General features: G+C 35.9%; 1 protein-coding gene across 2 annotated transcripts in view; it reads left to right on the forward strand.

Annotated features, from left to right (window-relative positions):
- The window catches only part of LOC145673783 (adenylate cyclase type 2-like), a 1485668-nt gene that overhangs the window by 1239707 nt on the left and 233149 nt on the right, over nucleotides 1–12812 (forward strand). For both annotated transcript variants that reach the window (XM_081743538.1, XM_081743539.1), the window contains exon 18: nucleotides 8624–8747. In XM_081743538.1, coding sequence (XP_081599664.1) covers nucleotides 8624–8747 — 124 coding nt within the window. The remainder of the gene's footprint in view (nucleotides 1–8623; nucleotides 8748–12812) is intronic.

A 12812-nucleotide genomic window follows, 5' to 3' on the forward strand; every position in this document is an offset into this window, starting at 1 on the left:
CTGCTTAAGAATAAACAATTAAAATTATATTTAAATTTTCGACAATTTCTGTCTGAAAATATTTATGACTAAAAGTGTTTAGTAAGAGCGAAATATTGTAGCCTAGTTGATTGTTAGGAGCTAAAAATATATGAGAAAACGACAGTCTTATTCACCAGAAAATATAATCCATGTCTAATTTTCAACGGTTTTGCTACGCGTGAATTACCAGAAGACTAAATTATTTCGATTGCGGTTAATGGAACTGAGAGAAAACTAAACATATTTCAAAATAAAACTTTAAAACTGTTACAACTCTAAAATTCTTGCTTAACATGCATCCTGAACAGCTTGATTTCGCTGTAAAATATTTGCTAAAGTAATTAGGTTAACGGAAGCTTATGGAGTAATAACGCAACAAGGTGATTATGTCATTCTCACTTCAGCAACAGAGGACAACCCAAGATACTGTAGAAAATTTATTACCAAATTCCTTGTACCTTCTTGATACCAAATGAAAGAAAAAAAGTTATGTTAAGCATGGATCGAGAAACGCCTTCGTTCAGAGTTGCAAACACCTGAAAATACGAAACATCGTTTCAAAACGCTTTAGCTTGTAAACATTTATCTCAAGCAGTTCAAGCAGTTGTACAGAAACTAGTATGCACTCTGTCTGAATAGCCATATTTTGAAATTCTGCAGTGCTTGTGCAACAAATTCAGTAAAGGAAGTTTGTGTGTGGAAAGACATCTGCTAGGAACTTAGTATGCGTAATTTCTAATGATGTAATGCATAAAAAATGAACGTAATTTCCTTTCTCTTTTGTCGATGTTAAGCGAGTGTTACTTTAGTTGAACCTGAAATTGTTGTTCGGCGTTATGCAAGTTTATACAGTAAGTTTTATTATCAAAGGAAAGTGTCTAGTAAGTATTGCAATCCAATTTCCATCATTGTATATACTGATGCTGTTAAAACTCAAATTTACGTATGTTTTAATTTTTTTTAAGGAAATGGTGATTTCGTTATAGGTAGTTTGTAATTTTAATTTCAATGATTATGTTCAAAGGCAATGGGAGTTGCAAAAAATGAAAGAATGAATGTTAAGAGAAGTAACTAAGAATGTAAAAGTAAACGGGAAACTCATGCATATGATGTTTGTCTACTATATAACATATTAGCAGTGATTAATTATCAAACCATAGACCCCATGCGCCAGGGGTGAGTGTTCTACTAATGATCCACCAAAAGCTTCCACCACAACTTACTGAAATCCAGAACTTCCGTATAACCGATCAATACAAAAGTCCCAGGACAGGTACTGAATGAAAAGTAACGAATTCTAACGTGAACACCAAGAATGTTGGAGACACAACGAAGGCGCATGGTCTGCTCTCTCTCTCTCTTTCTCTGTCTCTCTTTCTCTCTCTCTCTCTTATTCATATACACTTTGCTAAACACACACACACACATATGCACAGAAACTAAACTTTTCTTTGGTAATCCAACATATTCAATGTAGTAATAATAAGCAAATAAACACACAAATTTCTACCACTAACATATGACAAAATATGTTTTACTTATGTCAGTTGTACATCAGACGTTCAATATTTTGTTCTTCATCTTCAGCGGCGGGCCATTATCGAAGTACTGATTATGCGTCCTTTCGAAGATTCTGACATTATCCTTCTCTTTTCTTATGCATCAACACGGCCGATTTGGTCCACTCCACTAGGCAAGAAATTTGGTGACCTAGGAGACCAGGCCATATGTCCACATTGCCGATATAATGATCACCAAACAGAGTGTTAAGATTAATCCAATATTCTCGGGATTGCTGCCAGAGTGAATGTTGCTGTGCTGAGTTTTCGATACCATACAGCGGTAACATTCACTCTGGCAGCAATTCCGAGAATATTGGATTAATAGTAGACGCCAGCAAAACATCAAGATTATCGAGAGTGTTAAGATGGTCGCGAACACGTTAGAAAAAAAAATGAGACGATGTTCCATCGTGTTATAACTACATGCTCCTCTTGATGGTCAATTGAACATTCTCTCATAGCTCTGGTAGCATCCTTTAGAAATACTAATATTGCCGAACATCAAACCTAGGTGGTAATATGAAGGAAATCGTACACAGTGAGAGCCCAAATGTCATACTAAGTCGTTCTTGATTACATCCGTCACGGTTGTTCTTATTGTAAATATTCTTCCCCGGCAAAGTCATCTCATCTGTCAATAATATAAGCTCTACAAATGTTGGATAATGACCAACTGTTGCAACAAACGTTTCTCAAATGCAAGACACAATGCATAATCATTGGGGCCAAGAGATTGTACTTCGTGATACGAAAACGGATTCACGTGATTCTCAAGCAGAATATGCTACGCATGTCGATGATTAACATGAAAAAAAAATAACAGTCCGCGTACTAATTGAGGAGTTATTGTCAAACAAACGTCTTCTCAACGTCCAATAAACATGAATTAATGTCCGATAATGAGGGCACTGTCCATGAGGGTATAATTCACGAAAAAAACATTGCCCTGAAGTTCCCTCGTTCCTTGTCCGTAAGAGAAATGTAATTTTTTAAATTCTATCAACATTAATCATCCCATTGCCCATTCGTTCGGTTCCCGGAGGGAGCTCATGTGGTTCAGATTCCACGTTAATCAGTAGGTCTCGTCTCATATAGCCTCGCTGCTGAAAGGAACGTTAAAATCAACTAAAGTCAAGTCCATCGTTCATTGTTGCTTTCTTGCACCTCCAAAAGCAACACAGTTATGATCCTATGTGTCTCCAGCCAACCGTGAAACATGATGGCGGTTCTCTGGTACTGAGGACTGCAATGTCCTTGTTTCCATAACCAGTCGTTTCCCGTGATTATATCGCTGTTTCAGGGTAGCACGTGTACCCTATGATCCTTATGTGTCCTAGGCAATGACACCATATTGGAGAATCATAGTCCGCCCATTCACTGAACTATAGCCTTTTAGGACATTCAAATGAAGGTCAACGCTGCTACTGACATCCCAGTCCCCAAACCTGAATATAATTGAACGCCTTTGTTCCATTTTGCAGACACGGATTTAGCACAGAATTCTGACTCAATCCTCCCTCATGGATCTGAATTATGCGTTGTACCGAAATGTTGTAACGTTCCACTTGCTAATATTCACCCACTTTATGATTCCATTCTATGTCGCATGATTGCTGTTTTAAGACTGAAATACGGTCCAAAGCCAAACGTACATTACACTTTATAGGTGTTTCAATTATATTGATAAGTATAAATAGGTCTCATTCCAACTCTGAATTTTATCTTCTCGTTGCTGACACAGGATTTAAATTGCAATGATCCAATCAGTGAATAAGTTGGAAGGAGAAATAAGGGCCTAACACCCTCCACTGGTACTATCCACAAAATCACTTCTTTGTCATTGCATGTCAACTCTCCGAGAGCAATGTGCTTCAATGTTTGAAATTATCTTATTTTTTTCATACATAAATACGAATGAAATTATGCTAAATTATTTTTCCGATTTTTTATGGATGAGAAATGGGCCGGGGATTTTTTTTTTCAAAAATGTGGATTTGGCGCCAATTTCACTTTCCGGCACTCAGCATCATGGAACTAAAATTATCATAACTTCCTCATTTTTAAAGTTATTGGGATCTTCCAGGCATCAAATGAAAGCTTATTGTTTGCTCTTTCAGCAAATTTTAAGAAGCCTTGCAAAATGTTACACCGTCAAACATTAATGGGCATAAAGAGCAAGTTTTAGAGTTTTTTCTTTTTTCTTTTTACAAATTGTGCCATTGCTCAAAAGTTACAACTATGAAACTTTTGAAACTTTTTTGTACATTCATCTTAACACGTACATGGTCTGGTTAAAAAACAAAAGGGATGTTTTCTGTACTTTTTTGCATTTTACATGTACGGAAATATATAGTTTTAAATTTTGTTGCAAATTGTGTTATTTCTCGGAAATTACATCCTGAAAAAACAATCTTCCTCTTTTACAACAGATTTACATGGCTCAAAAATTGCAAAATTGCTCATTTTGGCATTCCAAGGGTTAAGGCTCAGATACTCTGATATGAACTAAGTGTAATTTTTCATTATTATTATTATTATTATTTATTACTTATTGCTAGGAACACAACATGTTGAAAAGGAACTCGAATAGTTAGTTAGTCAAACGGTTGCATTTCCTATGTTATGGAAACCATGGGTTTAATTTCCTATGAGAGCTTACGTGGTTTGATTTCCACTTCAAACAGCAAGTCAATGTAAATATTTTAATGGCTGAGTGGTTAACGCGTAAATTTCCTGTGGGTGTGGAACCAAGTTCAATTCTTAGTAGGAATATTTGTCTTCGATATAAGCCCGAGTAGCACTTCGTGTGTCACATTAAACAGAATTTTACTTATTATTATATACTTTTTTGTTTTGTCACAATTTTTATTGGAATTTGCTCGGTAATTCCAATAACAAATGACCTTGGCACTGAAAAAGGATGTTAAAATTCTACCCAATCAATCAAGAGATTCACGTCTGATGCAGTTTCAGTGATGATTTTTATCCTATAAAAATCCAGAAAATTTAAGAACGTAAAATGAAAAGCATATTTCGGTAAGAATTCGGATCTTAGTCCACATATTACATATATTGCCTCATCACTTTCGTCGCGAAACTGAGCCAAAAGGTTAAGAAATAGAAATTAGACTAATTAGCCACAGGGTATACACACAATACTTCTGGTTAACGAGGCCATATTCAGCAGTTCAATTAAACTAATTTCTCCAAAATATATTTTAAAATACTAACCTGTGTACTGTTGTGGAGGATTTTTTTGGGGGAGGGCATTTTTATTCGTTAGTTGAAGTTTAGTGTCCCATATCTCATATATCATGCTATATGAGATGTGGATACAGAATTGAAGGCATAATCTGAACCACTTGAATGCGTGTAAATTTCAACGATTTCTCACGGAGAATGGAACCCAAAACTTCTGCACGAAAGACCGCCACTATGCCATGCCTGTGCTGCTGTTTTCCTCATGAAACTTAAAACTGGGATGTCCTACCATGTCCTCTCGACGCTTTTTGCCCTCCCGAAATGTGTTATTCTATGGTGTGTGAATTTTGTTTGTAAAGCCCTCATGTTAGGATTTGTTCTACAACATCTAGGACTTCAACATCTTTCCAGGGACGATTTAATTAAGTACCATACCAGGGACTTTGCCAATACTGTTTTTGTGGACGGGAAAGACAAGGCAATCCTCGTTCTAGATGGAACATACATTTATATTGAAAAGAATTTAAACTATAAGTTCCAGAGAAGAACTTTCTCATTGCACAAAGGTCGCCCGCTGGTCAAACCCTTCCTCATTGTAAGCACAACAGGGCATATACTTGATGTGTTGGGTCCGTTTTATGCAGATGGTAGAAACAATGACTCGTCTTTTATAACAGGACACAGGAAGTCATCTGCCAAGGGTTTGAGATCCTCGTTGAGAACAGGTGTCGTTTTGATTGTTGACAGGGCGTTCATAGATGCTGTGCAATTCTTGGAAGACATGTATCTCATTGTTAAAATGCCACATTTTCTGCGAGTCCAGGTTAGTAACATCCGCTAGATGGGTTGTTGAAGCTACTAACGGGCTCATAAAAACTTTTAAAGCATTGTCGAATGTACTGTCCAACTCACACATACCATTTACTGGGGATTATGTGAGAATAGTGTGCAGCATAATTAATGCCTTCAGACCTCCAAGGACCCTGGAAGATGCAGAAAACGCTAATATACTCGCACAGGGAATGTTACGGCTCTCGCAATACCCGAATAAGTTGCAGGAAAGAGTGTTCCGTAAAAACTGGTCAAGGTGCAGAGCAATTTGGACGGAAATGGAGGCAAGCAATATCAATGATTTTCCCATTTTGACTATTGACTAGCTTCGAAATATTACTATGGGCGTTTATCAACTGAAGCAAGCTCAATCCTACACTGCAGAACACGAGGCGGACGATGGAATGTACAAACTGTACACACACAAGGAGTGCGATGGTGTTCTACGGGTATTACTTCAAAGTCGCCATGTGGCATCGAAGAAATATTTCCTGTGGATCGAGAACCATTACTGTAACATAAGTGGGTGGTACTGTCAGTGCAAGGTTGGAGCTCGCGTAGTCAGCTGCTGCGCGCATGTTGCCTCTGTGTTGTGGTACCTTCGGTACTACAAGCACATCACCGAGAGAGCAACAATAACACGGTATTCCGACAAGTATGACGCGTTTCTACAGGACTCATCGAGGGTGGTCACGAACGACTGGTCCGATGATGGTAAGGAAGCGGACGACGATGTCTAATAACGGTACGAATAATGCTTGCATGTTTGGCGTTGTGTTTAACGCTTTTTTCGTTTCAAAGGTTTATTGTTACTTCTTTAAGTCTGTGTACAATACAAGCGATGCCATCAAGATTCACATATAACGTGGAAGGATGAAGCGTAAACGACAGAAAAGAACAATACTCGCGTCCATGGCATTTGTAGTCCTACAAAATAGTAAATATGCTTTCGTTTTGAATTCAAACAAGTACTTTTATTTCAACCAATCATCCCAAGTGTGTCTGCGATCTCAATCGGCAACATAATCAAGGGCGATTATTTTTCCGGCACGAGTTCGGCACACAATCACATATCAACTACATACCTTCATATGTTTCTCATGGCTATGGACTTTAAAGGGAGCATTCTTCGTGTTTAACATATATCAGAATGGGCTGTCAAAGGCTCCCTAATCCTCTTCTCTTGCCCTACGGAATAACTGTTCTCGTTCGGTACAGATTACCCGTCTTGCACCATCTTTCTTCGGCTTTTACCATATTCGCGAAATACTCCCGATATTACAGAAAAGTTTTTTTCTTACTATGAGCGCAAGGCAGCAACCTAATCAAACCTAGCCCAACGTGAGCCTCTTATATCCCTTCACAAAATATTCAGTGGAAATCGTGCCACTCACATGAGCTCTGTATGAAATCAGCCCTCAAATGTTGAAAAAACATGCAATTTTGACGAAAATCGGCCATTACAACCAAGTGTGTGCCATAATTACATACCTATAGAAGAGCGCAAGGGCCAAGTTATGATGGTTTCCATAAACTACATGCGGTCAACTAGAAAATAGCTGAGAATCAGCTCCTTCCAAGGGGGTCCAAAATCGGCACTTATCGATACCCCTATCTACGATAATTCTACCCCTCCTTTCTCGGATGTGCACTTTATCCCTCCTTGAAATGTCCTTTACTTCGCACACTGACTCCTGTCAGCTCTGGTGTCGCTTCAGACGAGGCAGAACTTCACAATAGAGCTATTTTGGAAGATATTTTTGCAACTTATCCCCAATTTCTCTCTTTACATGTCACGCATCAATATGCGTGATAACTATTGAAACGCTTGCTTCATTTTACAGAGAATGTGGAATAATTCTTGATATCAGGATTAATAGCACTGCGCTTATGTTTTAAATATTATGTCCTATTTGTAGTCAAGTTATAGGTTCGATTTTTCATGTACAGAGCGTATTGGTATACAATCTTTCCTCTCATACCTGTCCTATCTATCAAAACAAAATTTAGTACACTCATTTCTTATCCCCATAATATTTCTCGAGATATATTTGGATTGTGTGGTTTCGGGATATATAGATTGTATATGTTTCGTTGCTGATTATACCTAACCCCCGGAAACTAAATTAGGCTCAGTAATCCGGAAGTGGTTAACCGGAAGTAGTTAAATTTGATATCGATCGATTTATTTTGTCAAGCTGAATCGATTAATACATAAATTTTATATGTTTCGTTGCTGATTATACCCCACCCCCGGAAACTAAATTAGGCTCAGTAAACCGGGAGTGGTTAACCGGAAGTAGTTAAGTTTGGTATCGATCGATTTGTTTTGTCAAGCTGAACGATAGTGACTTACCTTTGTTCATATACACACTGATTTTCTAACGTAGGCCTATAAATGGTGAAGAAAAAATTACAATACACATAAAATCTTCAAATATTTCACAGTTCTTGTCAACGCTAGAGTGCACTCTATTCCATCATCTGCGCATGTGCCGTCACTAACAATTGAATGTAGTTTTCCGTACGTTCATTTTTTATCCAGATAATGTAAATCCGTGGACATTTCATTCGTGGAATAAATATGGACATCCAATGGACCATCCACTAAACGCCAGAATGTGGATGTCCATTGTCGAACGTAATATGGACATCCAATTGATGTTACGCTCAAGTCCATGTACTAAAACTGGACGTTCTGGCTGTAATATGTACGTTCACTGGCTGTGATATGCTGTGCGGGTTTGTTCACTAAATTAATGTGACTATATTATGTGGTTATTTGTTATAATCCATGTGTGCGTGTGTGTTTGAGATTGGGAGTGTTTTATATATTTTATACATATTTTATTATTATTATTGTATTACTAATCATGATCATTGCATGGTCAAGTGGGAGACAAGGCATGATTAACCCTAACTTCGCCATGTAAAATAAGACTAAATAAATAAAATAAAAATAAATAAAATATTTTGAAGTAATCAATATCTTATCTGTGTTCAAATAGGCTGAATATATGAATAGATTGGACTTCATATGGAAACGTCAACTTGCAGACGAGATGGAAGATGCATCAACAACTCGTATGGTTAACAAATTGTTACTGCAAAATATTTTACCTATACATGTGGGTACGTAGCTTATGCTTAGAAGCATAGATTTTAAATCATGAACTTAAACTTAAATGTTCATTATCCTGCTATAAAAAGTCATTGTACTTCGTGTTCAACAAAGAAATATCATACTGTGAATCTCCAAATAACAGACATGGGTGTATGAGGGTTGTGTTCATAAATTGGAGGTGTCCGTTAAAGAAAGGTTGAACAAAACTTGATTACTTGCATCGTGTGGTATGTAGTATGCACTGAACACAATAGTTATAGATGTAAATATAGACTAATATCGAAATACTGTACTCACAGTGTTTGAATTACTGAGGGAATGAGGGGAAATACCCTTTGCAAAGAAATGGATTAAGTCCGGAGGATATCTTTCCATGAGCGTGTACAGAACTTTAATGATTTTGTGATAATTTGATTCTCATGTATAATAGGCCAGTCAATAAGGAATGATTTAGGGTCGAATAAGGAAAAAATGGTGGAAAGCTGGAACAAACTTTATTTTCTTTATTCTGTCTGTAACAACATACTAATTTTGCACTACTCTATCACCCTGGATTTGGCCGCTATGGTAAAAAGGCACCAAAAATTAGTTGTCTGTAAATATCTTGCATATACCCTGTAAAGCATTTTAGAGCAAAATTTGTTATTACAAAATAATAATAATAATAATAATAATAATAATAATAATAATAATAATAATAATAATAATAATAATAATAATAATAATAATAATAATAATAATCTACATTAAATTCTCTACAAGAAACGTTCTCTTCATTTTTTCCCTAGAATGGACGGTTTAGGTGTTATATGCGTGGAAAATTACGCATTTTTCTTTCAGCATCGCTTTATACCAGAACCTTAACGAAAATTTTGTGTTACTATTTTATTTTAGTGATTTTATTTATATAAAATATCAATTTACATATTTTTCATTCATTGCAAGTGTGACCAAAGATCAGTAATCAGTCTAATAGATCATCAATGTTCAAGATGTCAGTTGAAAAATGTTTTATCTGTGAGAAACTTCTCGATGATGGTGTTACATGTATAGTAAAAGAAGAGAGACTGAAAACGTTAGTAGACTGTAGTATTAAAGTGAAAGATGGAAGCGAATGTCAACTTAAGGGACTGAGAAATGTTACACTTCATGAAAAACGTATAAAAGTTTTCACGAAAACAAAAAGTAGCAAAGCGTTGCTAACACAACGTGCTTCATCACCTATGACGATAATCCTTAGGTCAGAAGTACTAAGATTTAATTTTCAAGAAGCCTGTCTGATCAAATTTTCATCAGATTAATTTTTAAAGAGACAGAGTAAAAAACTTGTAAGTGAGCGTGAGAGTGTACATCGTATCGAAACCATTCAAATTAAAGATTCTATTATGGAGGCTAACAAGGAAGAGAGCCAATTTTCATACAGTGAAATTTTTCAAGATTATAATTATGCACTGCCAACTTGAAAAAGCAATACGAACTAAATTCAAAGAAAATTACTCATAAGATATTATTATTCCAACAAAGAAAAACATGAAGTCTATAGTTTGCTTCCATGATACAGGGCATAGAATTCTCACGGATGCATGGTATGATAGTCAAAAGCGTAAGTATATGGACGAAGAGAAGTTGAGAACCATAATGACAGCCGGGCAAATAATTGCTGAAGGTATCAGATCCCAGGTTTACGAAACTGATGAATAGCCTACAGCATGTACTCTTTGAATGACGTTAATTTATTCATTCCTCGGACGTTAAACTGCCTTCTCGATACAACTATCTTGAAAAACAAAACAGGGAATAGCACAAAATGGAAAAGAAAAAATATAATAATTTCTCACGTCATAATCGCAGCAGCTTCATCAAAACATCTTTTATCCTCGTCGCATGTAGGACTTACGGTGCATCTTAATCAAAAGTGTGGTATTTAAATAATAAGCATTTTCTTAATGTTCTCTCTTCGTTAGGACTGTGCGCATCATATGCTGAGCCAGCTTTCTTTCAAGTTTCAGCTCTTCTGCATTCTGCATTCTTTGTTTGTGGATATAATAATATCTTCTGAGTAATTTTCTCTCAGTTTAGTTTATTACTTTTTCAAGTTGGCAGTGCATCATTATAATCTTGAAACATTTCACTGAATGAAAATTGACACTCTTCCTTGTTGGCTTCAAGGTAGATGAAAGTAGAAGCCATGGCATCTGAAACAACATTATCTTTCGGACGACTACGTTTCATTCCAGAAGAAATTTTGTAGACCTTTTTCGTGCATGAAGAATGGCATCTGGCTTCAGCAGCAACTAGATCATAAACATTGCCAATCCTAAAACTAACTTTTTTGCCTCAGTCTTCATTTCTTCTGTCGGCTGCTTCTATATTAGAATTTTTAACTTGAATGTCTTCGATGCGAAGTACACTCTCACGCTCACTCGCAAGTTTTTTACTCTATGAACATTGTCTACAGAGCAGGCAGGCTTCTTGAAAATTAAATCTTAGTACTTCTGACCTAAGGGTTATCGTCATTGGTGATGAAATACGTTCTGATAGCAACGTTTTGCTAATTTTTGGTTTTTGTGAAAACTTTTATGCATTTTTCATGAAGTGTAACACTTCTCAGTCCCTTAAGTTGACATTCGTTTCCATCTTTCACTTAAATACTGCAGTCTACTAATATTTTCAGTCCCTTTTCTTTTACTATACATGTAACACCATCACCGAGGAGTTTCTCACAGATAAAACATTTTTCAGCTGACATCTTGAACATAGATGATCTAATGGACCAATTACCAATCCTTAGTCACACCTGCAATGAATGAAAAATATATTAATTTATATTTTATATAAAAAAAGTCACTAGAACAAAATAGTATCAGAAAATTTTCGTTAAGGTTCTGCTACAAAGCGACGCTGAAAGAAAAATGCGTGCGTGATTTTCCACGCCTATAACATCTAAACGGTACATACTAGAGAAAAAATGAAGAGAACATTTCTAGTAGAGAATTTAATGTAGATTATTATTATTATTGTTATTATTATTATTATTATTATTATTATTATTATTATTATTATTATTATTATTATTATTATTTTATTATTATTATTATTATTATTATTATTATTATTATTTTTGTAATAATACGTTTTTCTCTAAAATGCTTTATATGCGAGATATGTACAAAAAATATTTTTTGGTGCCATTTTTCCAAGAAAGCGGCCAAATCCGGGGTGGTAGAGTGATGCAAAATTTTTATGTTGTTACGGGTACTTTTATAAAGAAAATAAAATTTGTCCCAGCTTTCCACCATTTTTTCCTTATTCGACCCTTCAATGACTGGCCTGCAAGTCCGGTAGTTCACTTACTGATGACTTATGGAAAGTAACCCAATATACTACATTTTTTATAAAATATTTAAAATGTAGACAGAACTCAGCAATCATAGCGGTTTATGAGTTTTTTGAGCAAATGTTGTCCGCTGTGGAATTCTGTGGATATTTTCTTATCGAAATTTACTTCTAATTGCTGATTAGTTAAAGGGGTTAATTGCAGATTGATTTTGAAATTATGGAAAATATTTCTGTGCTAAATTCATACAAAATGAGTATAATCCCTATCCATTATGAAGAGGTTACTGAAGCATTGGGATAAAAGGAGACTGCTCCTGTTAGCATTTGGCAGTGTACGTAAAACGGACATTTCTTTTCCTATAATAAAAAATATATTTTAGCCCGGAAAAATGTCTAGCCGTATTATGGATATTTCCGTTAAGACAGGTTTCAGTGTAGTTGTTTTATCTAATGTTGATATTCTACTTCTTGATAATTATACCACCAACAGAATTAAATTTTCTGATCTTACGAGGGAAGAGCGTGGTGCCACTCAGAGATAATGCCACCGAATTTGATGTAGATGTAGGTAATGTGAATAGAAAATAACGTGTGGAAGCATTCATTTCGCAGATGTTCGGAATCTGAAATAATGCACTCTACAGTTCTGGAGATGTATGGCCTGTCATTCAGATATACATGGGGCGGAGCCTTCTCTCGCTGTTGCAGCTAATGCAGAAGAAGTTAAGCAAAGT

The sequence above is a fragment of the Thermobia domestica genome, chromosome 17 (assembly GCF_964235325.1).
Source record: "Thermobia domestica chromosome 17, izTheDome1.hap1.1, whole genome shotgun sequence".
In the NCBI taxonomy this organism is placed as follows: domain Eukaryota; kingdom Metazoa; phylum Arthropoda; class Insecta; order Zygentoma; family Lepismatidae; genus Thermobia; species Thermobia domestica.